Source organism: Narcine bancroftii, chromosome 8 (assembly GCF_036971445.1).
Source record: "Narcine bancroftii isolate sNarBan1 chromosome 8, sNarBan1.hap1, whole genome shotgun sequence".
Lineage (NCBI taxonomy): Eukaryota > Metazoa > Chordata > Chondrichthyes > Torpediniformes > Narcinidae > Narcine > Narcine bancroftii.
In genome coordinates this window covers 97,724,422-97,752,199 of record NC_091476.1, presented here as the reverse complement: position 1 = coordinate 97,752,199, position 27,778 = coordinate 97,724,422, and the positions used below count along the sequence as shown (strand labels likewise).

General features: G+C 38.1%; 1 protein-coding gene across 4 annotated transcripts in view; it reads right to left on the bottom strand.

Moving 5' to 3' along the window:
* Positions 1-27,778, bottom strand: part of LOC138741051 (otoancorin-like) — a 120,750-nt gene that overhangs the window by 42,020 nt on the left and 50,952 nt on the right. For all 4 annotated transcript variants that reach the window (XM_069894527.1, XM_069894529.1, XM_069894530.1 and 1 more), the window contains 5 exons: positions 22,204-22,347; positions 21,786-21,841; positions 19,764-19,869; positions 13,683-13,783; positions 2,374-2,512 (listed from right to left, as the gene is read on the bottom strand). In XM_069894527.1, the coding sequence (XP_069750628.1) occupies positions 2,374-2,512; positions 13,683-13,783; positions 19,764-19,869; positions 21,786-21,841; positions 22,204-22,347 (546 nt within the window). The remainder of the gene's footprint in view (positions 1-2,373; positions 2,513-13,682; positions 13,784-19,763; positions 19,870-21,785; positions 21,842-22,203; positions 22,348-27,778) is intronic.

The following is a 27,778-nucleotide window of genomic DNA, read 5'->3' as shown; positions in this document are numbered from 1 at the left end:
TTCTCAGTGGAAATAAAATGAGAGAGGAATGGATTTTGTCTCTTGTCTATCCAGAATTATATGACAACAAACAGAATATCTATCCCATGGTCTGTCTTTCGCCCCTCTGATATTAATGCTACTGAACATTATTTCATCACCTTATTATCATTTCAAGTCAGGTCACTCCAAAACAGACGATAATGAATTGCAAAAACCGACTGTCTATTTAATGAAATATAAACTGTAATTGTTGCAAACTATAAGTCAGAGAATCTAAAATGGAGAACTGAATAGTCTCCAGATGGACATATTTTTACTCGTTCTGTTGGCACATACTTTTTACCAAATTATCTATTATTGGCATCTCAGAATTGAAAATTTGGGTAACATTACAATTCTAATAGGGAGTGACATTAGCAGAATTGAAAGCTAGCAACAAAATTGAAAGACATCAACTACTGGAATCGTTTAAATGCTTTACAATATTCAACCAAGTAAAGAAAGTAAACCTCTCTCTTCTCCACACCCCCCACTCCCACCCCCCGTATCATCACCTATGGGGATTGGGGATTGGTAGATGTTGATTAAGTGAATATCCAATTGCTTGAGATTGTGTGTTGCATGGATTGGCGAACTAACTGCCAGGGGCCACCAATTTTATACTTTCCTACTGGTATTTATTTTCTGCAATTTATTTGCCAGTTGCCTGAGGCTACTGGTTGCCTGAATTCTGCATAATGGGGATCTTACTGCATAGCATTACTGCCACTTGTTTAATTAATTCAGATCTCAACATCATCCTGAGAAGATGCGGCAAATCATTAACACACAGAAAAGAATGAAGGTCCTTCTATAGGACTGATGCTAACTAAAAGGAAGTCCTGAGATGTCACGTTGAATTTTCAAACAGCCTTTCTCATCCCTCATATATATTTAGTGCTTCAATGCAGAGACCATTGGTCCAAATTAAAACAGCTGGTAATGATCCTGCATATTGATCCAGTTCTAGGGTCAATTCACCTCTTCAAACCCATTGTTACTTCCCAAGTCCTTGTGCTCTCTCAAGTTTAACAGTAGGCTAAAAAAATATTTTCAGAACATGTTGGTATTCCACCTTGTTTCTCCATCTGAGCAGCAAAATTTTTAATTCTGAGATCTAATGGAGTGGAGAGATTTGAACTGGATGACCTGAGGGATGTTAGACATAACAAGGATGTGTCTGATAGGCCTACACTCTCACCAAGATAGAACAGCTTTGCCCTCGCCTTTGATGTGGGTTCTTTGTTGCATCACAACATGTCTGCACTTTCCTATTCATGAGTAAGTGAAACTATTCAAATCTACTTTTCAATGATTCTTGCTCTATTCCTTCAGTTTCAATCTTTTGGCACCATGAAGCAATATGTAGTTTGGCTGTAAGCTTTGTTATCATACTTTATATTTTTTAATATTTTAATTACAAATTTTAAAGCACTAATAATTATATTACATTCAAAAGTTATTTCAAAAAGTTATAAATGTGATATATAAAAGCTTGCTTCCAACCTCCCCTAACCCCCCCCCCCCCCCAACTGCAAAGGCCCCTAGGAAGATTAAAAAAAAAAGAAAACAAGAGATTAGAGAAAGAAGTACCAGAAAATGCCAAGAAATAGAACAGTCTAATCCATTAAGGCTACCTTCGAAAACCCAAGTGGAATTAAGTGGGAAGCAGCTATGAATTCTGCATGCCATCTTTCCATGCCTAAATCTGTATCTGACTTCCATGATATTGCTATACATTTCCTAGAAACTGCTAAAGCAATTTGTACAAATTCAATTTGAATCATAGTTAATTTTAATTTGGGACTTATAACCTTAATATTACTCAATAAAAATAACATTGGGTCATACTTTATGCATGGGATTGCATAGTTTAACAAAGAAGGTTGGCTCACAAATTATTGCATGAAGGTAAAAAAAATTTTAGAGGTAGAAGTGAAGCCATTTCATTTGGGATTGAGCAGTGTGGAAGGCACCTGATGCAAGGCAGATAAGATTCCAGGGTTGGGAAGGATCAAGAATTGTAATTCTTAAAATGCAACAGATTGAATGCACCACAAAATGTATTGGAGATTGACCCAATACTTGCAAAGTTTAAAAAAAGTGGTTGGAAGCTTGTAGAGTGAGGTAAAAGCTTGTGAACCGACTTAAGTGTCTATTTCCTCAACCATTGCTACCTTTGCAATAATAATTGAAAATGATGGATGTGGTTGAAGTAGATTGACAAAAATAGAAATCCCAAGATTGCTGTTTTGTTAACCACCATATAACACCCCATGCTTTTACTATTATTTAACACAAAATATATGCAATAAGCTTATGTTTGAATCACATAATTTCTCCAATACTCACTTGGCACTCCATAGCATACTTGAAAATCTCTTTCAATCTATCTGAATCTTTGGGCAGCACTGATATGTTGGCTTGGCTTATCACCTCAACGACATTCGAGCACAAAGACTGTGGAATTTTCCTCAATTCATTCATATACCTGAAATGTATAATTTATGTCAACCATAACCAGTATTTATGTACCACTGTTCAGGCAGGGGAAAGAGGAATTTGGAAATAACAGACATCAAGATGATAAAACTGCTGTTCCAGCATTGACCTCATCAGCCAACTTCTAAAACCCAAGTGGAATTAAGTAATTCTTGACTAAGAAGAACTGCCAAAGATGAAGAATATAAAAAAGTCTAATATGTCGCTGCAAAAGAGGTAGAAAGTAGAGAATAAAAAGGCTTAAAAGGATTGAATAGTTAAGAAGTTGTACAAGAGGTTGTGTGCAAAATAATCATGGCTGTTTCTGAAGAGTTGGAAGATTTCAGATTTATAAAGATTCACATTCTCAGAGAGAGTGTTGTACAAAGCTGAATGGGCTAACACTTAAACAAAACACATCATTCAAAGAAACCTTCACATTTTTTTTTAAAGACCTAGTGTGGAAGGTCTGCAAATGTATTTGCAGCACATTTCCAGGAAAGAGGCCTTACTTCATTTTAGAAATAAAATGTGCAGGAACTGGAATCCTGAGTGAACATAGAGAGGCTGGAGGCACTCAATGGGTCAGAAAGCATCCATGAAGAGAAATAAATGGTCCCATTCGTGTTGATTCAAATGGATATATATGTAAAAAAAAAATGAAAAAGTCTGTTTAATAAGAGTTTGATTTCAAAAGATCCTTCCATTTATTTCCATGTTTCCTTAAATAAATATTACTCTTCCATGAGAACATTTCCATGTTCACAACTAACTCATGTATGGGCTCAAGGGGCGAAAAGGCTTGTTACCATGATGTACGTCTAAAATTTAAATTTAAAAGGAGGTAACCAAATTCAGCAGCCAGGACTTGTTCATTATAAATCCATGCTAGCATTCATTGGCCAGCCATAAATTTGGAGATGTCCTTTATAATGGTTGAAGAGCAAGATGTTTACGAAATTCCTTCCTGCCCCTTTAACCAAGACATTAATCTATTTTTTGGTTCCTTCTTCTGATGACCAGCTGCAGATTTAGTAATGCTTGATTTGCTCCACTGTCCTGGAGCTATTTCACCTTATCTGAATTTACATTTACAAAGGTCTTCTATCCATTTTAATATTCTGTGGAATAAAAAGGAGGAATCAATCAACTTTTAATGCCCTACTATCCCTTTTTACTTCAACAATATAAAGATTTCCATTTATAACACGAAGCTGCAATATTATATTTTCCTCTTCAGTTATTGGTTGAAACCTTTGCTCTTCTCACAAAGGTGAACATGTTTTCCAGTGGCCTAATATCAAGGCTACAGTGAAGTTGACATGTTCATGAAGTCCATTGTTGGTTCCAAAAATATATTCAAAATGATCAACGCAAATTCTGCATGTCGGAGGTTATCATGTAATAGCTTGGTACCTGCTCTCTCATATCAAAATCATTAAAATTCTATGTTTTCTACCTCCAATGGGCAATGAGTGAGGACAATATGAATGGTGTGTTATTCCATTCTTTAATAAAATGATTCCAGTTTGTTCTTATTATGAGTTGCTATGGAAACATTTTAATGACATGCAGTGCATCCATGCACAGGTGTAAATTCAAGGTTAAATTCAATCATCTTTAATGCCATTGGGGGAAAAAATGATGGAGGTGATGCAGTTCAACATTAATTGAAAAATACACCTTATCGTGTTTTAGTGACACTATATTAAGCTCGTGTACTCTAATTCTCAAGGCAAACGCCGACTCATTTCAGAGGTCCAAAAATAAAATAAACAAATCTTCCAAAAAACCCCAACGCGATGATGTGAAATTCATGCATAGAATGTTTCACATTTTTGCCAGACGAGCATTGAGACTTTTAAGTGGTGCTTGCTGTTTATGACATACAAATATAGTTCTCAATTCTTAGTGAGTACCACAAGCATAAAATGTCAATTACTAAATTTATGGGATGAAAAGGAATGTTGTTGTGACGAAGTTGGTATCCGACTTTGAACAGCATGATTGACGAGCAGTGAATGATATTGTTTGGAATATGACAGACCATAAGATATAAGAGTAGGTTCTTCAGGCCGGCAAGTCCTCACCATCATTCTCCTACTCAGCCCTACTCCCCTGCCTTCTCCTCACAATCTCTGGCATCCTGACTATTCAGATAACTATCAATCTCTGTCTTAAAATATACATAATGACCTGGCAGTAAATTCCAGAGGTTCACTCCTCTCTGGGCAAAAGAAAATCTTTTGCATCTGTTTTAAATGGGCACCTTTCTCTCCTGAAGTTGTGCCCTCTTGTCTTCATTTCCCTATCATGGGGAAACAACTTTGCCGCATCTACTTTGTCCAGGTCTTTCAACACTTAAAATGCTTCAGAGGTCCCCACTCATTCTTCTGAATGCCAACAAGTACAGTATAAGAGCCGTCAAACTTTCTTCATGTGCTAATCCCTGCTTTCCAAGAATCATTTTTGTGAACCTTCTGATGCCAGAACAACCTGTCTTAAATAAAGAGCCCAAAACTGTTCCCTGACAGCTCATAAGTGCCTTATAAAGCCTTAACATCACATCCCTGCTCTTATATCCTATTCCTCTAAATATGAATGTCAAGATTGCATTCAACAAGGACACCCAAGTTCTTTTGCACCTCCTAATTTAAATTTTTCTCCCCATCCAAGTAATTGTCTGCCCTTTAATCCCTTCTACCAAACTGGATGACCATATACATTCCAACACTGTATTTCATTTGTCATTTCACTGCCCAGTCTCCTAATCTATCCACCTCTCTCTGCAGCTTCTTTGTTTCCTCCTCACTCCCTTGCCCTCCACCTGGATACGAGCCAATGAAAGCAGATCTTGGTCTCCAATGTATTGAGCTTCTCATCACTGACATTTACCACATTCTCCTGGTGTCTAAGTGGGTTTCCTCCCACCATTCAAAACGTAGCGGGGTTTAGGTTAAATGGGTGTAAATTGGGCAGTACGGACTCGTGGGCCAAAATGGCTTGCTACTGTGCTGGATGTCTAAATTAAAAATTAAATTAGCTTTCATCTTTGAAATCCAAAATCAAAGCTGATAAAATTTGTCATATTGGAAAGTACCAAATGTAAATGCCTATTGGTGGCTGTACAGTACAAAGTTATATTGTTACATTTCTTGTTAGTCTTGTACAGAAAACCCACAGCAAGTTGAGAATATAAAATGGAGTGTACGATGCACTCGTCCAGTGTTGGGCCAAGAGAAAAATTGATGGAATTTAATTGTGCACATACATGGCAATGGAAAAAAATATATAATTGACAAAATACAGTAAAGCCCCTGATATCTGGCATCTATGGGGATTGGTAGATGTACTTTCTGGTTGCTCAAGATTTACTCTTGCAGCGCCTAACTAATAAATTTAAGGTTACACTCGGGCAAAGTGTTTATTGGGTATGTCATGGAGACTATGAGATTTCATCAGGATCATCAACCAAAAGGTCATCAAGGTAAGCTGATAATGTGGATGGCTGTGGTTCTGAAGCAGATGATGTGGATGTACTGGTAGCCTTTGGCCTGCTTTCTTGAATATTGTACAACCATCAGCTTGTTTGAAGATCCTTCTCCTCTCAGGTAAAGCATGACATTCAGCCACATAGCACATTGAGAAGTTAAGAAAGGCTGCTATCCTCCAAAGGCAATGACAGTTTCAAATGGTGCATTAACATTTTTCCAGGAGACTTTTTCACCCCCCTTTTTCCAGTCTCTTACACATCTTCGTATTCTGTTTAAGGGTGCATACTACACATTTGCCTGGTTGTTTTTCTTTTGGCCTGGTAATAGTTAGAGGGAGAAATTTGGCCAAAATAATGTTTTGTGAAATGGAATCTCTGTTTATGTTGGTCCCAAGGTGGAAACTGGTGGCAGATGCTCCCTGGCACACGAGTGGTGTATTGGCAAACTAACAGCGAGGTGCACCAATTTTAAATACTTTTTATTTAAACAGATTATTTTATTCTTATTTGTTTTCATTTTTATTTATTTTCCTTGATTATTTTTAAACTGGCTATTTGAGGCTGCTGGTTGCTTGAATTCCAGACACTGGGCCTTTACTGTAAATACATAGGCCAAGAAAATTTGGCTATTTTACACTCACATTAAGGAGGCTGCATCTTCTATTAAATCTTCAAATCATCCAAAATGGCACCCTGACTAAATCAACCTGTGTCCTACTTATATTTACAATTAAATTTGGCCCTGCTCGAGGATCGTTTGACAATACTGATTGGACTTACGGATAATCATAATCTCAGGCTTCATATGGGAAACCAGCCCATTTTAAGGAGGTTAACAGTTAATCTTGCATTTAACTTTCCCCTCCCCTGATTGGAGTTCCACAACAACCGACATTCTTGACCCACAACCCCACCAACTCAGAATCCCCACATCCCTCTTTTTTCTGGAATGTTTATAGTAGATTCTGGCCCATTACACATCCAGACTGTTTTCTAATGACTCAACCATGTTCACAATGAACACATTTACCAGAGGCAGAATTCTTTTTTTTTAAACTTTATATCTTTGTTCAAAAAACAAATAATATATGACATATACAGCAATTAAACATGAACATTTTTTTATATATATAAAAAAAGAGAAAAAAAAGAAAAAAAAACCCCACCCCTTCAGCCAACTCTCCTAAGGAGAGCGATACAAAAAGAAAAAAGAATATTAAAAAAGTTAAATATACATATCAAAATCTAATCAATATAAATTGAAATGTAAATATTCTAACAGCCATTTATTAATAAAATTATAATTATCATGCAAAACATATTTTTTTCCATTATTGAACAATATTTCATCTCATTATGCCATCTATTAATATCAATCACATTTGTATCTTTCCACGTACCTGCAATACATTTTTTCACTACGGATAAAGCTAAATATACAAAAACAAGCAGAGGCAGAATTCCATGTAATTTTTCATCAGGCCCTGAAACTGATGGAAGACATTTCAATTGGATTCCTCTCCTGACATTTACAGTGCTTGCATCCTATTTTCTGTCAATCATCTCTCTGTACCAAAAGCATTTCCATGTATGCTCATATCTCTTTCCATCACTGATTCTTTGCTTGGTTGAAATTTGGTGGTAGTATCTTTTGCCAGATGGAAGTCCCTCGACTGCTCCTCATCTATTTCCCTCATGTCTGATCTCTCCTCTTGGAGAAGACAGTTCCTCTTGTCCTCATATTCCACATCACCAACCTCCACAGACAAGGGAGGATCCTGCATAATTTCCACTAGTTTAATGAAATTCCCTTCCTTTTCTCCTTTAACATTTCCAAGGGACTGTTTTCTTTGTGATTGCCTGGTTTATTTCATCAATCCCACCAACCCCTCCCTATCTAATGGCACAATCATACAACTGCTGATAATAAGATTGATCCTTTTAGCTCTTTCCTTACAATTTATTATCAAAACTCTTCCCCCTGACTCGTATGCAGATTCTGAACTAAATGACAATTTTTTAATTAACAAAAATTGCCACATCTACCTTTAATTTTTAATGTAAGATAACATGTTTCCTTCTCATCAGATGATTGAGCCCATTCACATTAAGTGCTGCAATAATTAAATTTGCCATCTCATTTCACTACCATCCCAACCCATGTAGCAGGACCCCCATCCACATAAAACATAATAAAATTAATCCTTCTGAACAATAATAGAACAAATAAAGAATAATTTTTTTTTAAAAAATGAATAATAACCACCCCACCCCCTCAAAAATACTTACTTGTACTACCCCTCCCCCTCTACTGTATGGGTAGTGACTTAATTGTTATGTTATGTTATGTTATGTGACCAATGGTTTCGGTGAGAGATACAGTGAGATTTTGCATCTCTCCCAAACAGAATTAAAACGGTGTGTGTATGTATATATATATATATATATATATAATTCTCAAGTATAATGATAAGCTTCTTCCAAGTCCTTATTTATTTGATAATCATCAATGAATATCTCTTCAGAATCACGGCTCTCCTTCTTTTGCGACTCATCCGTCTGATCTTCCAAGGTTTTCTTCCTTCTCTCTTTTCGTTCTCTATTATCCTTCTTTCCAAAGGTACCATTTGATTTCTGCATTTGAGAAGATGGAGACTGCCCCTTTTTTAAGGTCAGACAAAGAATTGGCAAATACCAATGCACCTCCATCACAAACAAATTGTGTTTCATACTCTCCATAAAAGACCTTTAATACAGCTGGGAGTCTGAAAGTGAATGTATAATCCTTCTGCCAGAGGACTGCTTTCGCCGAATTAAATTCTTTACGTCTTTTAATAATAGTTTGACTAAGGTCCGCATAGAAAAACACTTCTATCTTTAATGATCAACAGACCTCCATGTTGTCGAGCCTTCTGAGCTGCCAATCATAAAATTAACTCTCGATCTTGGTAACGAAGACACCTTACCAAAATAGATCAGGGTGGTTGACCCGGTAACAGTTTTTTCCTAATCGCTCAATGGGCCCTATCTAATTCCAGCCCATTTGGAAATAATTCTGATCCTAAAACTTCTGGAATCCATTTTTTGAATTTTTTTTTACTGGTTCAGAGTCTTCAAAATCTTCCAGAACTCCCACCATCTTCATATTGTTCCTCCGGCTCACATTTTCCAGAGTCAATTTTCTTTAATAAATCATTTTTGTCTATTCTCCATCCAGTGAAAGAATCATCCAAATTATTCAATTTCTGTTAACATTGATCAATATCACAATCCTCAAGTTTGTCTTCCATCTTTTTAACATTTTCTTGTACTTTTTCCATCAAATTTTGCCACATCCTCTTTAACAGTCATTATATTCTCCATGACATTGCCTGTAATTGCTGTGCAAAAATAATCTTTGTATTTCATTTTAGGCCGACCATAAGCTGGAGATATTTCTTCATCAGCTTCTTCCTCCTCACTAAACTTCAGTTCTTCTTCAGGACTTTCAACTTCAGCCCACAGATCTCCTGCTTCTAACACTTTATCCGGTCTTCCCTTCCCCTCCACCTACCCTGGATCACTGGGTCAGCAAGCACCAGCCCACCCTCCCCTCCCCAGTCTCCGTGGAGGAGCATCTCTTGATGTTGTCGCCACCTTACACGGAGCTCGATGACAGTGGTACCGCTGTCGCTTTCAGAATGAATGCATGTCAATGCTGGGGGAGAGGAGGAGCACCAGAAGACCTGGAGGAAACCCAGGTGGTCACAGTAAGAACAAACTCCTTAAAAGCAGCGCCAGATTAGAAATGTTCTAACCACTATGCTATTCAGTTTTTTGTTTGTATTCTTATCATCTAACTACGCTCATTACTCTGCTTTGTTTTCTCTTTGCCTTCCATTTCTGAAAAAGAACTTCCCCCTGGATTATAAACTCAATTTTTCCTTTCACAGATCTTGTCTGGCCTGCTGTGTGTTTCCAGCATTATCTGTTAAAATTTCCATTCACATCAACTCTTTCAGTCTCTCACAGCTCAATAAGATCACCTCTTATTCATCTAAACCCAACCTACTTAATTTGTGCTCATCAGTCAACTCCTGTAACTCAGGAATCAATCGAATAAGTCTTTTTTGGCTTCATTGAGAAAGTTTACTGGTGGAACAGGATTTTATTTTTGAAGGGGTGGGGGGTGAAAGAAGTCAAAGTAACAAGTCACTGAACAAACTAAAAGAACGGTATTGGCATCAAGGAAAAAGGACAAACAAATTACATATAACCCAACGGAGATCAATGAAAACTTCAAGGAATTATACAAACAACTATATCGAAGTGAGAACGAAGGGAAAGAAGACAAAATAGATGAGTTTCTAGCTAAAACTGAACTAACAAAATTGCAAGAATAGGAGCAAAATAAATTAATAAAATCATTTGAAATAGAGGAAATACAGGATATATTAAAAAAAACTACCAAACAATAAAACACCGGGAGACGACGACGGACTCCCAATAGAATTCTATAAAACATTTAAAGGCTTATTAATTCCTCCTCTCCTGGAAGTAATGAACCAGATTGAAGAAACACAAAACATGCCAGGTTCATGCAAAACAGCAATAATTACATTAATACCAAAGATGGGGAAAGATCCACTAACACCAGCATCGTATAAACCAATATCTCTACTTAACACAGATTATAAGATAATAGCTAAACTATTAGCAAACAGATTGGCCGACTGTGTACCAAAAATAGTAAAACTAGATCAAACTGGATTTATTAAGAAAAGATGAACAACGGACAATATCTATAAGTTGGAGTCTCCAGGTGGCACTCATGGAGTGAACACGTTTTGGTTTTTGCTCCATAAAATATACTATTTTTAACCTGTATCCACCTTTGAACTAACTTCACAGAAGTCAGAAAGATCTTTATTATTTCTCTAATTATACTTGAGTCTGAAAATTTTGAAGAAATGACTGAAGGAAAAGCTACACGAGCTAAAACCCGGGCAGAAGAAGGTAACGGCCGAGAGAAGAAACAACCAGACATTAAACTAAGTGAGATGACCTTCACTGACTTTTTAAAATTCTTTCGTGATGAATTCAAAGACAATATCTGTAAGTTCATTAACTTAATTCATGCAGTGCAAGGAAACAAGACGCCAACAGTGGCAATTGCCTTAGACGCAGAGAAAGCCTTTGACAGAGTAGAATGGAATTATTTATTCAAAGTACTACAGAGGTTCAACCTATCAGAAAAATATATTAATTGGATTAAAGCATTATATAAGGGACCATTGGCGAAGGTGACAGTAAATGGATATATACCAAACCAATTTAAATTAAGCAGGTCAACGAGGCAGGGATGTCCACCATTTCCCTCACTGTGCGTGCTAGCTATAGAACCACTGGCAGAACTGATAAGAAGAGAAAATAAAATAAGAGAAATAAAAATAAAAGAGAAGGAATATAAAATCAGTCTATTTTCAGATGACATCATAGTATACTTAACAGAACCAGAAATATCAATAAAAAAATTACATAAGAAATTGAAGGAATATGGAAAAGTATCGAGGTACAAGATCAACGCAAATAAAAATGAAGCGATGCCAATAAATACAGGTTTCACAAAGTTTAAGAAAGAATCATCATTTAAATGGCAACACAAGCAATCTGATACTTAGGTATACAACAAGATAATAATCTGGGCCATCTATACAAACTAAATTATCAGCCATTAATGAAAAAAATGACAAGACGACTTAGAACATTGGAAAGATATACCACTAACACTGATAGGAAGAGTAAATTGCATTAAAATGAATATCTTCCCAAGGATACAATACCTATGCCAATCATTACCATTCACCTAACAGAGAAATTCTTCAAGGAGCTAAAGAAAATAATAAGGAAATTCTTATGGAAAGGGGGGAAGCCGAGGATAGCACTAGATAAATTAACAGAATGGTAAAAATCTATCAGAATTTTATCAAAGGGAAAAACCAGATTGGACCAGATTAGAGCTAGATAAAATAGGGGAGAAGGTACCTGAACATATACTATATAAGTGGGATGAAAAGCTGGTGCAACATGGGAATTCACCAGTACTTCACCATCTGCTCAACATTTGGAAGAAGATTCATGTAGAAAGGAATAAAACAAATTATCAACTACAAAAATTAATATTGATGCAAAATCAACTAATCCCTTTCATAATAGATAACCCTTCCTTTAGAGAATGGGAGAGAAAAGGGATCAAAAGAATAGAAAATTGTTTTTCGGGAAATAAATTATTATCTTTTGAACAAATGAAGTACAAATATGGAATAACTCATGGTAAAATGTTTGCATACCACCAACTGAAAACCTACTTGATGGACAAATTGGGAAGCAGGCTGAGGTTACCAGAAGGAAGAAATTTTGAATATGTGATTACAGACACAATGATAATTAAAAGATTTATAACAAACATGTACATCAAACTGCAAGAGAAAGAGAACGAGGAAACAAGCTGTAAACCCAAACAAAAATGGGAACAAGATCTAAACATAAAGATAAAGAATGAAACATGGGAAAAGCTCCAGAACTATGAGAAATACAATAAACACGAGGTTATGAATGATACAATATAATTGGTTACACAGGATATACACCAGACCCCAAAAGTTAAATAAATGGGACCCAACAATATCAGACTGATGTTTTTGCTGTAAGAAGGAAACAGGAACAACAGTATGTGCAATTTGGGCATGTGAGAAAGTGGAAAAGTTTTGGGAAAATCTAAATCAGGTATTAAATAAAATCACAAAAAGCAACATACCAAAAAATCCAGAGATCTTTCTTCTAAGTTACATAAGTAAAGAACTTGGACTCGACTTGGATGGAGCACAAAAAAAGATTTATTATGATAGCCCTAGCTATAGCAAAACAATGTATTATGTCAACCTGGAAATCAGAAGATCGCCTGAGAGTACAGCAATGGTACATAGAAATGAATAAATGTATTCCATTGGAAAAAATAACATATAATTTAAGAAATAACATCACAGTATTTGAACAAGTTTGGGAACCGTACATGGAACACAACAGAGAAGTCCTACCGCGGACCTCCACCCCCTAAAATGACAGAAGGGGAAGAAAACAAAATGAACTGACCCAGTATGTAAAAATAGATGACACAAATTCCTTGTTTATTTTCATTGTGTGATGACATTGTTTAATGGGTTTAATGTATCATATGTGTTGAACGTTTAGTGAGTGGGGAGGGGGGGTGAAGGAGGGAGGGAAGGGAGGGGGGGGAGAAGGGGAGAAAATGACACTGTGTATATTCAAGAGGGAAATGTTTGTGTGTATTATGGTGTAGTATGGTTCATAGTGTGAAAAATTTTTTTTTAAATTTTATAAAGTAACAAGTCACTCATTTGATGGAACTATCAGAAGGGAAAGAAAAGAAAGAGATGATTCTGGAGTTAAACAGGGACAGTGTCACAGTGATAGTAGTGCAATACACAAACATTCTGGAGAACCTCCTGAGATATGATCCTTTAGTTTTGAAGGTGCTTATGTGCTTTTGAAGGTGATGTTCAAGGTGCAAAAAAAAACTGTTTTCCACAGAGAAATGCATTTCTTAAATCAGATTGGTCAAAGGGAAGTCAATCGTTGGACTGCTTTTCTAAGGTGAGCTGGGGGGGATAATGCATGGATTACTTACTGAGCAAAAATTATGTACGAGGCCAGGAACTCATCAATATCTCCCTCCATGATGGTTCTGAAGTATTCCAGTTGGCTGAACTTATTGGTAGAACAGCGAATCTGCCAATTACAAAAATGTCAAGAAAGGTGTTGCCTTAATGATCTGTAACATTGTAAATTATAAAACTTTGCCAATACAACTTTTTTTTTAATTACAAATAATGTAACATTTAAATATTGCATATCAAACTTTATGATCTTTAGTTGTGGCTTTATGTTTATTCAGAAGAGTTACACCAACAATGTTACATAAAAGAAACATTTAACACTCATTTAAAAGTCCATTTCATAGAATAGAATCACACAGAAAAAAAATGTGGTTCCTGTTTTTATGGAAACATTTCACAGCAAAAAAAAATTAATGGTGATTTAATTTGCAATAACAACATGCAAGCTCTGAGAGTAATGTGAGAAAATAGAAAAAAATTACATATTCATCCAGAGGGATTGAATTATGAAGAGAGCAGGCTGGCATTTTTATTACACACAGAATTAAGCAATCTCAGGCCATTAGGTGTATTCCACTTCCCAGGTATTCAATACCATCAGTTCCACGTTCCTCCCTTATTTCCCTCTATCTCTGCAAATTATTCACACTTACACATGGCTGGAATCTCCCTTTTGAGTCATTTTCCCTATTAATCCATGCCAAGTGGCAATTAACCTATCAGCACATCTTTGGGACAAGGAGCAAACCCACATGGTCAAGGAAAAAATGTGTCAACTCTGTCCAGACAACACAGAAAGCCAGTGTTGAACCCAGCTCTCTGGAGGTGTGAGGCAGCAGCTCTACTCGCTGCACTATTTTGCCAGCCTTGCTCCCTCCCCCTTCTCAATGCCATTTCCACACACCCGCTCAGCGCTGCCGCCAACCCCTACGGCTCTGCCGCTAACTACCACACCCCTGTCAGCACCTCTACTGATCCCCCCTCCCCGCCCCCACTAATCCCACACTGCTGTCATAAATTTGCCCCCCCCCCAACCTGGCTCAGTGCCATCACTAATCTCCCACCATGCTCAGTGGCACCATTAACCCCCCCCTACCATGCACAGCGTCACCACTAACTGCACAACCACCCCGCTCAGAGCCCCCATTAACCCCCCAACCCTGCTCAACACTGCCACTAAGCTTCCCACTACCCCAAGTCAGCGCCCCCACTAACACCCTAGTTCCACTGTGTGGGTGGGGGGAATGGTTGCTCGGGATGTGACCTGCAAGCCAAGGGGGTTGCAGCCCGAAAGCCCGAAAAAGTTTGGGAACCACTGATTTAGATTGTGGAATGAATGGTTTTATAGCCAACTTTGCAAATGATATGAGGAAAGTGGAGGAGCAAGTAGCGCAGAGGGAACATGGAGACCACAGACGGATTTAGACAGATTAGGAGAAGATGCAAATGAAATACAATGTCAGAAAGAGTATGGTTATGAACGTTAGTAGAAAATATAAATGATCAGTTTATTTTCTAAATGGGGAGAACATTAAAAATATCCAGGTACAAAGGGACCTTGAGTCCTTGTGCAGGATAGCCTGAAGATAAACTTACATGTTGAGTCAATGGTAAAGAAGGCAAATGTAGAGCTGGCATTCCTTTCAAGAGGAATAAAATGAAGAGGGATGTGATGATGAGGCTTTATAAGCCACTGGTGAGACCTTACGGAGTATTGTGAGCAGGTTTCTGCTCCTCATAAAGGATGTGCTGACATTGGGATGAAAGGGTCATCATATGGGAGAATTTGACAGCTCTTGGCCTGTATTCGTTGGAATTTAGGAGAATGGGGGGGGGGGGTGGGAGATCTAACTGAAGCATTTCAAAAAGTTGAAAGCGATGAACAGAGTAGATGGAGAAAGTTGGTTTCCTTTAGTTGGAACAAGAGGGCACAACTTCAGCATTTTCTTGGAACAGAAAATTTCTTAAGCCAGCTGCGGGCAAATCTGTGAAAGTGTTGTCACAGGTAGTTGGGGAGGCACGTCATTGGGTGCATTTAAGGGAGAGATTGATAGGTTCTTGATTAATCAGGCCATGAAAAGTTATGGGGAAAAGTTTGGGCAGTGGGGGCTGAGTGGGAAAAATGGATCAGTTCATGAATAACCAGTGGGGCAAACTCAATGGGTTGAATAGCCTATTTCTGCTCCTACAGCTTATAGTCTTGTGGGAGAAAATGTTCTTGAGGCAGGATTGCCAACGGAACAGGCCAAGTGGCCTTCTTCTGTGTCAGTGTGATGTGGAACACAAAGGCTACAGGTTTTCAAAGCAAGTTTTGTTTCTTCAGATTCAATAATCTCTGTAATTGGATCCTGGACATTCTAATGGAAAGGCCTCTGTCCGGGTCATTTGAAGAATATCGAGCACCATCACGCTGAACACTGGCCACCTCAGAGTGGTGTGCTCATCCTGCTACCGTTCATGCTACTGACCCACGACTGCATTGCAGATCCAGCTCCAATAAGGTCATCAAGAATAACCATATATAATAACCATATATAACCACGTACAGCACAGAACAGGCCAGTTCGGCCCTACTAGTCCATGCCGTAACAAATCCCCACCCTCCTAGTCCCACTGATTAGCACCCGGTCCATACCCCTCCAGTCCTCTCCTTTTTCCTTAAAATTTTCCTTAAATGTAACCAATGATCCCGCTTCAACCATGTCTGCCAGAAGCTATTTCCACATCCCTACCATCCTTTGCGTAAAGAAATTTCCCCTCATGTTCCCCTTATAATTTTCCCCCTTCAATCTTAAACCATGCCCTCTAGTTTGAATCTCCCCCATTCTTAATTGAAAAAGCCTATCGACATTTACTGTCTGTCCCTTTTAAAATCGTAAACACCTCTATCAAGTCTCCCCTCAATATTCTATGCTCCAGAGAAAAAAAACCCAGTCTGCACAACCTTTCCCTGTAACTCAAACCTTGAAATCCTGTCAACATTCTCGTGAACCTTCTCTGCACTCTCTCTATTTTGTTTATATCTTTCCTATAATTTGGTGACCAAAACTGGACACAGTACTCCAAATTTGGCCTCACCAATGCCTTGTACAATTTCATCATAACCTCCCTACTCTTGAATTCAATACTCCGATTTATGAAGGCCAACATTCCAAATGCCTTCTTCACCACACCATCTACCTGAGTATCAATATTGAGGGTACTATTTACCATCACTCCTAAATCCCTTTGTTGCTCTGCACATCTCAATAGCCTACCATTTAATGCATATGACCTATTTAGATTTGCCTTTCCAAAATGTAACACCTCACACTTAACTGTATTAAATTTCATCAGCCATTTCTCAGCCCACACCTGCAGCCTTCCTAAATTACCTTTTAATCTACGGTAATCTTCCTCACTGTCCACAACACCACCAATCTTTGTATCATCCGCAAACTTGCTTATCCAATTCTCCACCCCTACTTCCAGATCGTTAATATATATAACAAACAATGGTGGACCCAGGACCGATGCCTGAGGAACTCCACTAGTCACCAGCCTCCAATTGGACAAACAATTTTCTACCACTACTCTCTGACACCTCCCATCCAACCATTGCTGAATCCATTTCACTACCTCCTTATTTATACCAAATGCCTCCACCTTTTTTCCAAACCTCCTGTGGGGAACTTTGTCAAAAGCTTTACTAAAGTTTAAATAGACAACATCCACAGCTTTCCCTTCATCAACCTTTTTTGTAACCCCCTCGAAAAATTCAATAAGGTTTGTCAAGCATGATCTACCCCTGACAAAACCATGCTGATTACTCCCTATCAATCCCTGTACCTCCAAATATTTGTAAATACCATCCCTCAGAACCCTTTCCATCAACTTGCCCACAACAGACGTCAGACTCACGGGCCTATAATTCCCAGGTTTACATTTGGACCTTTTCTTAAACAGCGGAACAACATGAGCCACCCTCCAATCCTTTGGCACTACCCCCATGGCCAGTGACATCCTAAATATCTCTGTTAATGGCCCCACTATCTGTCCACAAACCTACCTGAGTGTCCTTGGGAATATTTTGTCCGGTCCCGGAGATTTATCCACCTTTATCTTTTTCAACACAGCCATCACTACCTCCTTGGTTATCCTTATATGCTTCAAGACCTCCCCACTATTTTTTTTTACTTCAACTGGTTCAATATTTTTTTCTCTAGTGAATTCCGAGGCAAAGAAATCATTCAAAATTTCCCCCATTTCCTCTGACTTCTCACACAGCCTACCCTCGCTATCTACAAGGGGTCCAATTTTATCCCTCACTAATCTTTTACTTTTAATGTACTTATAGAAACCCTTTGGATTTATTTTTACTCTGTCTGCCAAAGCCTCTTCGTGCCTTTCTAATTTCTTTCTTAAGATTCCTTCTACACTCCTTGTAGTCCTCCTTCAAATTCTCAGCTCCCTGCTCTTTATACCTCTTGTACACCTCCCTTTTTTTCCTAATCAAATTTCCAATATTCCTTGAAAACCAAGCCTCCTCATGACTTCCAGCCTTTCCTTTGATCCTCACTGGGACATATCTACTCTGTAGCCTCAAAATTTCTTTTTTGAATATCCTCCATTTTTCATTTAGATCCTTACCTGAAAATATCCTGTCCCACTCAATACTCCCCAAATCCCTTCTTATTCCTTTGAAATTTGCTCTTCTCCAATCCAGAAACTCAACTTTAGGCCCCTCCTTGCTCTTCCCTAAAACTACCCTAAAACTAACAGAGTTATGATCACTAGACCCAATTTGTTCTCCAACATTAATGTCCGATACCTGACCTAGCTCATTCCCTAACAGGAGATCCAGTATTACACCGTCCCGAGTCGGTTCTTCTACTAATTGATTGAGAAAATAATCCTGAACACATTTAATGAACTCTAGCCCATCCAGCCCTCTAACTGTATGGGTATCCCAATCAATGTGAGGGAAGTTAAAATCTCCCATTATCACTACCTTATGATTCTCACACAAATACGTTATCTCCCTACAAATTTGTTCCTCTAATTTTCTTGGCCCATTTGGTGGTCTGTAATACACCCCTATTAGCACCCTCATGCCTCCTTCACCCCTCAATTCCACCCAAACAGCCTCAAAGAAAGAATGCAGGTGACACAACAGTACTTGGGCCTCATTGGCAACAATGATGAGTTGCACTACAGAGAAGAGGTAGAAAACCTTGTGAAATGGTGTGAGAGTAACATGGAGAAGACAAAGGAGATGATCATGTACTTCAAAAAGACCAGGAATGAACACCCTCCTCTACACATGAACAACTCTGTAGTAGAGAGAGTGAAAAGCACTAAGTTCCTTGAAGTTCATTTAACTAGTGACCTATTGTGGACACTCAAAGTCTCCTCACTTGTCAGGAAGGGGCAACAGAAACAGTATTTCCTGAGAAGACAGAAGTAGACAAGGCTACCGGCCACCACCATTATGTCAACCTTCCATACGAGCTCTATTGAGAGCATCCTGGCTGGATGCATCACAGTGTGGTAAGGTTGCTGCAGAGAAATGGTTCAGGTGTCAATCCACCGGATCTTAAGAGAGGCAGAGAGCATTACTGGAATCTCCGTCCCCTCCTCTGACGTGATCAAACTAGATCGCTGTTTAAAGAGGGGACGCAAAATCATTGAGGACCCCTTCCACCCTGCATACAGCATCTTTCAGCTGCTCCTGTTGGGGAAGAGATATAGGAAGATCAGAGCCAGCACCACCAGGCTGAGGCTTCTTCTCACCATCAGTGAAAATGCTGAACAACGAAAGGAACTGCTCACACTCACCATCCGAGACTCTTACAAGTAGAAGACAATATTTAATTATTTATTTGTATTGGTAAAATACTTATCCTGCACATCAATCTTTTGTTTGTATGCATATTATGTCTGGTTGTGCATCTGAAGGTTTTGCACCGAGATCCGGAGAATGCTGTTTCGTCTGATTGCTTGTACAATCAGATGATGATAAATAGGTTCTTATTTGACTTGACTATACAATTGAATGTGAATTTGGCTGCTATGGAAAGCAGCTTCACTTGAAATTATAGACACAAAATTACCTGATCAATGGAAGCATGGGGGTTGGTTGCCACAGCCCTCACAGCATCAAGTTTCAGGGACTTGATCAAATTGCATGACATTCCTTTGACAGCAGTCTTCAGTTTACTTTCATTGGAAAGATAAGAAAATACATTTAATCATACACAAGAAGTTTAATTCTGCAGCAGTTCACCGGAGGCTTAATCGAGCTGGCTTGGGAGGTTCTGAGGGACGTCAAGACATCACAATGTGATGACGTCATTTGGGACATGCTGGGTCCCTACTGCATGGGCAACAGACAGATCTCCATATCAACTCTGCCCTGGCTTATGCCCTGGAGAGACCTCTCCAGCTTCGCTTTACAGAAGCACAGAACCCATGGTCAACCCTGACCAACAGAGGCCAAGAAGTGGCTCAAATTTCTTTGAGATGCCCAGGTCCCATCTGATATGAAACAATTATCATACCTCCCACAACCATCCTGCATTGCACCTGACCTGTTGAATGCAAAATTATTATTAATACATCAGTAACAAGAACTTTGAAAATAGTAACAGGATTGGGCATGGCTAAAAAGGAGGCCATGTATAACAAATCATTTGGAATGTGAAATTGTACCTAGCAGTTTAGTTAACGATAGGCAAGTTCATATTACATTTGGATCTTTGAAAGGCCTTTGATCAGTGTTACACAACAGATTAGTCGACAAAATTAGAGGGCAATGACATGGTGGTAAAATATGTAATGGATTGAGGAAAAGGAAACCTAGGTGAGGAATAGAAGCACTGAGCAGTGTGATGCAACAGCAATTTTGCCAGGACTCGAATTGTTCAAAATCAATTTGGATGAGGAACTCAAGTGTGTCATGTCAAAAGTGTGTAGGTCCAAAGCTGAATGACAATAAGGGGTTGTGATAACGAGTGGGCGATATTGACAGCTTTGTCCATGGGTGACAAACTTTAATGAGAGAAAGTGTGGTCCTCTAATTTGGTGGAAGCAATAGAAACTTAGAATAAAAAAATAATAAAATGCTGTTGGGGTGTTAAGGCACCTGGGTGTCCTATGACATGGAGCACTAAGTCAGCAAAAAGATACTGCAAACAATTGGGAAAGCAAATTTTGGCTTTTATTTGTAAGAAGGCTTGAGTGCAGCTGTAAAGAAATGCAGATCTAATTAAATGGGTACTCTGAAAATACACCTGGAGTATTGTGCACAGGTCTGGTCTTCCTACCTAAGAGAGGGCACGCGCTTAAGCCTGATTCAGTTGGTAGTTATCACGTCTCTGACGATGAAGATTGTGATGTTAGACTTTATCGCAGACAAGCTTATACAAGATGGAGGAAATGCTGCAATATTTCAGCCACAAATTTGTGCTATTGCCTTAATTCCCAACACTCGTGGTAGAAAAGGGAGTTCAAATGTTCCGTAAGACAATTTGAGTTAAAGAGGTTTCCTTTGGTTTTCCTGCTTCCCGATCAGTCATTATGTTATTGTCGTGAAACTCAAATATTGGCACACGCTGTGACTGTAGTAAAAACAGAGGTGCAGGGGGAAAGTCAGCCGGTCTCACAGCGTCCATAGGAGATAAAGATATATTACTGACATTTCAGGCCTGAGCACTTCCTCAAGGTATGGTTATTGTTTTTCACGGACAATTCATATACATTGGAAGTCAATAAGAAGTTTGTAACTTACTATGTTGAAACCACTATTGTGTATGTAAATGACATGACAACCTTTTATGTTTGACCCTGCTCCCAGTGGCTGGCTCGTGACTCCTCCCCTTTCTCCCCCATAAAGGCCGGCAAGCCACAAACCTGCCACATCACTTATTATATTTAAATTGCTTTAATTAAAAGATTCAGATTTATTTCTTTGGGTTTGAATGAATGTCATCTCCTTAAAGCAATTATTATCAATCAACTTGGAAATGACAATAAAGTAAGAAATGCTGGAAGCTCTGATAACTAGTTATTCTTTGAACCAGATCTGTCAAAATAATAAGCCTCAATGTCAATCTCAAAGAGCTTTCTTGGCTTACCTAATATTTTCAGGATTTTTGAGTTCCCCTTCAATAAGATTAATTAGAACAATGGACTAGAAAAAAGAAATAGAAAGATAAGTTGGTTTCAGAAGCAGAGGGAAAAAAAAAATTCAGTTCAGAAGTGCAGATTCTCCTCCTGAAAATAATTCAGAAGAATTCTTATGCGTATCTTCAACAGTAACACGATGAATGTGTAACACACTTTAAAAAAATGTTATCCATTTTACCACTCCACCACTTCTTTTGAGTGTGTGTTGGGGGAGATGGGGGAGGGGGGTATATTTTCTATAAAGTTTAAATAGTTTTTGGGCAATTTAAAGGCTCTTTGGAGTCTATTATAAGTGTGTTGCATATTCACTTTGACCTGACACCCCTTTAATTTTGTTATATTTTCCCTTTTGATCCATTCTCTTACCTGACCCAAGTTCCAAAGTTTGTTTTGGCTCAGTAACTCTACACTGATATTTTTTGCCTGTTTCAGCTTGTCCACTGGAATTGTTGTCAGAAGTGGTCCAGGAAGCAAATATAGAGCAAAATTAATGTCCTCCGTCTCCAAGATCTATATAATTAAAAGAGGTTTCATCAGTTCAGGTTTCTGTGAAAAGCAAGTCAACCATATACGGACATGTTTCCCACTAGTATATAGCTTGTTATGTTTCAAATGGTCACAGATTCACTAAAAGAGTGAAATCCTTCCAATCCAATATGCTGTTTGTGTCACAATGGCACAAAAGGGCTATTTGCTTGAGCCCAGATGTGCTGAAACATTTCTTGTTGCCACAATGATTTCCCTCATTTTGGATTAATACCAATTTCTAGGCCAAAGCACCCAAAAAAAGTTAGCTAGGTGGTAAAAGAGGCAAAGTAACCTTGAGTGGAGATCATTGATTAAAACCAAGAAAACAAAACATTGGGGTATTCCCTTGACACAAGAATGTTTCAAAGTCATGTATCCAGAGGTCAGTGAAAGGGTCATTTTGTTCTTGGAATCAAAAGATGCCATGAAGTTAGGGGTACCATACAGATTTAATATTTAGCAATAATTCACAAGTAGAATATTTATTAAAGAATAAGAAGATCTGCAAAATAATTTACCACAGAATTAGGGAAAAGGACAAACATGTCTGTGTGTCTCTATTGTTATGTATATTGCCTTCGTGAATATGATGTCATCACGTTAGGTGTGATAATTTCATCACTCATGTATACTGTGTGCTGTGGGGAACAATTTTAGATATGTATTAGACAATGAAAGAAGCATCACGTCTCTGTGTGCAGTGTATTTCTAAACCTAGGACACATAACAGATTGTTGACGAAGATTGAAATGAACCTCCTCTATGCTCCAAACATTAGAGTGAAGATTTAAAGAGGAAATATGAGATCATCCAGACAGTGAACCCCACAAGCTCAGTTACAGAGAACAAATAAGACTCAAAAGAGTGGAGGCACAGTTTGGAAAGTTTGTGGGCTCGGAGGAAAACTAATATGACTTGTCTAGAAAGATTTGATCATTGCTGTCTTCACTATAATATTGATGAGACTGAGCCTTTTTACCAAAAACAATCATTGTTTCTAAGCCAAATGGGAAGCCATACATTTCAACTGATAAAATCTCAGATATCGCCTGACGAGGAACAAAAATTTAGGCAGAGTTTTGTGCAATAATAGAGGCATATCTAAGTCCAAAACCACCTGTTTCGGCAGAAAGATAAAGATTTTATTACAGAAAACAGAACAGGTGAATTGGTAAGGAAAATTTGGCTGAATTATGTAAACTGTCATGATACTGTGAGTTTGGTGAATTCTTAAACCAGTGGTTCTCAACCTTTTTCTTTCCACTCACATACTAAGTAATCCCTATGCCATAGGTGCTCTGTGATTAGTAAGGAATTGCTTAACGTGGTATGTAGGTGGAAAGGGAAGGTTGAGAATCACTGCTCTCGACCCATTTGTTACTGAGAAAAATTTGCTTGAGAAAAATTGTTAGTGGCCTTTTTTCATTTGGAGTTATGAAACTGTGCACATAACAAGTCCCTTAGGTACAATGAAAAAAAAGTTGTTTTCAATTTTTTTTTCTTTCCACCCACATACCACTTTAAGCAATCACTTACTAATCACAAAGCACCAATGGCATAGGGAATACTTAAAGTGGTATGTGCGGAAAGAGAAAGGTTGTGACCACTGGATTAAACAAAGCATTAAGAGACCGATTAGTAATGTGTTTCCAAACCGCAGTGCTAGACAATGATTATTAAGTTAAAAAATAAAGAGGAAACATTTAATTTAGCACATGATACAGCCTTGCATTTCGAGATAGCTAATAACTTGGACGTCAGCCAAAATGAAACACTAGTGGTGGGCAAATTCTCCCAACAAGAGTGTTTTCACTGTAGAAAAAGCAACCACAGTAATGGTCATTTCAGAAGATCTAGATGTCGTCTATGTGACAGAGAAGGGCACATTAGAGCCAAGTGTCCAAGAAACAAAGGTACAAAGGACAAAAAAAACACCACAATAATAGTGTCCCACCAGAGTAAGATGGGTGGAGAAGAATGAAAGCCCCAGCACTGAAACAAATGATCTGGAGGAAGTCAAGACAGTAGAAGTCATGTATGTTTGAGGATTAAAGTGAGGGGGGGGGGGAACAAAAGGGATTATTTTCAAGGTGAAAATCTACAATTAATCTCTTCAAATGGAGTTGGACACAGGGCAGTAGTTTTGTTAAAGCCACTAATCTTAAAAAAAAATGACTACTACCTCACCTCACCATTAAAGAAGCCAGTACGGTGTTAAAAATGATCATGGGGAGAAAGACAAGGTGTTTGGAAAATCCAACATAAATGTGAAATATAAAGAATGAACACTGAAAAGATTATCCCTCTACGTCATTGACACCAAGGCACCAACGTTGTTCAGAAGAAACTGGCTGTCACACATTCAACTAGATTGGATGGAAATTGGATCCAGAATGAACTTATGCCTGGAAGATAAGACCAAGCCAAAACTGGAGCCAGTTCTCAAGAAGTTTTTGAAAAAGGCCTGGGAAAAATCCAAGGAGTCAAGGCAAAATTATACCTGAAATTAGATGTTGAATCCAAGTTCTTTAAGCCCTGAACTGTACCATTTGCAATAAAAGATTAAATTGCAATGTAACAGACTGAAAAACGAGGGAATACTGGAAAGAATCCAATACAGTGATAGCTCCCATCATGCCAGTGCAAAAAGCCAAAAGAGAAATCTGAATTTATGGTGACTATAAAGACAGCATTAACCAAGATTTGCAGGTACTAGAACTTCTGATGCCCAAAAGGCCCTGAACAGGGGAAAGAAATTAATGAAGCTGGATTTAACACAAGCATATCAACAAAGAGAACTGGATGAATACTCAAAAAAATATGTAGCAATCAATACTCATTTGGGATTATTCACCTTTACCCAAATGCCATACAGAATATCAGCTGCCTCGGCAATATTTCAAGCAGCCATGGACATTAATGTACATGGCATTAATGTAGGATGTTACCTCAATGACATTATAATCATAGGTCAAGATGACTCTGAGCATCTACCCAACCTACAAAAGGTCCTAACCCAACTGCAACAAGAGTGTATTTATGGTACCTATTTGCTTGAGAAAAATTGTTATTGGCCCATTTCGTTTGAACTTATGAAACTGTGCACATAACGAGTCCATTAAGTACAATGACAAAAAAAGTTGTTTTCAAATGTTTTTCTTTCCACCTACATGCCACTTTAAGCAATCACTGACAAATCACAAAGCACTGATGGCATAGGGAAAGGCATAAGCACTCTACCCAACAAATCGAGCCAAATTGCATTCGTTCCTGGGTTTGGTTAACCATCATCAGAAATATTCCAAATATGTCAATGCTGTGCAGCCCACTAAAACCAATTGTTAAGACCAGAAATGGTGCTGGAATGAAGAGACTAGTCAATTGATGGATTGCTTGAAAGAACTATTAATGTCAAACCACAATATTCTCATCCACTATGACCCAGAAAAAGAAGTGACCCTTGTGGTGGATACTTCGCCAGTGGGATTAGGAGTGATGTTGTCACAGGTAATGGAAAAAAGCGAACAACCTATGGCTTATGCCTCCTGCTCTCTGATGACTTGTGAATGTAATTATGCATAACTGGAAAAAGAAGACGTTGCCATAATATTTGGTGTCAAACGATTCCATCAATACTTGTATGGTAGAAAGTTTATCTTAGTAACAGACAACAAACCACTTAGTTTGATCCTTCAGCCTAAAAAGGAAATTCCAGTGCTAGCAGCAACAAGAACTCAAAAGGTGACTCATGCTGCTGGCCGCATACAATTTGAAACATAAACCAGCAACACCAAATAACCACACTAATGCTCTATCTACCGGAGACTGAACAGAAAGATGAGATAATTAAATGGATGGTGGCGGCTACAGACAATTGAAAGACTGCAAAGTATATTTGCATTATAGAGATTGCTTATTGAACTGGTTTCAGATAATGGTCCACAGTTGGTATCAGATTCCATTAAGGAATTCCTATGCAATGACAATACATGACATGTCATGTCAGCACCCTACCACCCAAGCACTAACTGGGAAGCAGAATGCTTTGTACAGACTTTCAAAAAGGCCATGAAAACTAAGAAACTCCTAAGCGTATTAGAGAGTCACAAAAATCACAGATTTCTTGCTTGGATATAGAAACACTCCACACCCCACAACCAAATGAACACCAGCTGAATTGATGTTAGGATGTAACTTAAGAACAAGACTTTCCACAGTACATCCAAACATTGGCCTTTGCATGGAACAATCCCCGTCTCCAAGTAAATCTACCAGATCTCTAGAAGTGGGAGAGTCAGTACTGGTATGGGTCTACCAGGACAAGAGAGAGCTGTGGGTGAGAGGGGTTATTAAAAATCTATCTCTTTTTTTTGCATTTTATTGGTAAATCAATGCCACCCCTTTATCCAGATATTACAAGCACTGCATTAATCTACAATTCAGGCTGTTCACACAAAACATGTTACAAATTGAAGCATGGTTCTCTCTATCGGAACAGTCAAACCCTTGGAGAGCCAACCATTGCTGGAGTCCCTCCAATCTTCCCGTGAACACTGAATGCTCCTCTTTTTTTTGAATTTTGTTTATTTTTCACACTGTGAACCATATTAACCAAAATACACACAAACATTTCCCTCTTGAATATACAGTGTCATTTTCTCCCCTTTTTCCCCCCTCCCTCCCTCCTTCCCACCCCCTTCCAAACCCATTAAACATTCAACATATACAATACAATAAACACATTAAAAAATGTCATCACACAATGAAAATGTCATCACACAATAAATAAGGAAATTATGTCATCTACTTTTACACACTGGGTCAGTTCATTTCGTCTTCTTCTCATTCTAACATTTTAGGGGTGGAAGTCAGTGGAAGGTCCTCTCTGTTGTGTTCCATGTATGGTTCCCAAACTTGTTCAAATAATGTAACTTTATTTTTTTAATTAAATTTTTTTTTCCAATGGAATACATTTATTCATTTCTATGTACCATTGCTGTACTCTCAGGCTCTCTTCTGATTTCCAAGTTGACATTATACATTTTTTTGCTACAGCTAAGGCTATCATAATAAATCTTTTTTGTGTTTCATCCAGTTTGATGCCTAATTCTTTACTTTTTGTATTACTTAGAAGAAAGATCTCTGGATTTTTTGGTATGTTGCTTTTTGTGATTTTATTTAATACCTGATTTAGATCTTCCCAAAATTTTTTCACTTTCTCACATGCCCAAATTGCATGTACTGTTGTTCCCGTTTCCTTCTTACAGCGAAAACATGTATCTGATAATGTTGGATCAGATACAACATTATTTAACTTTTGGGGAGTGATATTTTGCCTGTGTAACCAATTATATTGTATCATAAGTAACCTCGTGTTTAATATATTTCTCATAGTTCTGGAGCATAGCTTTTC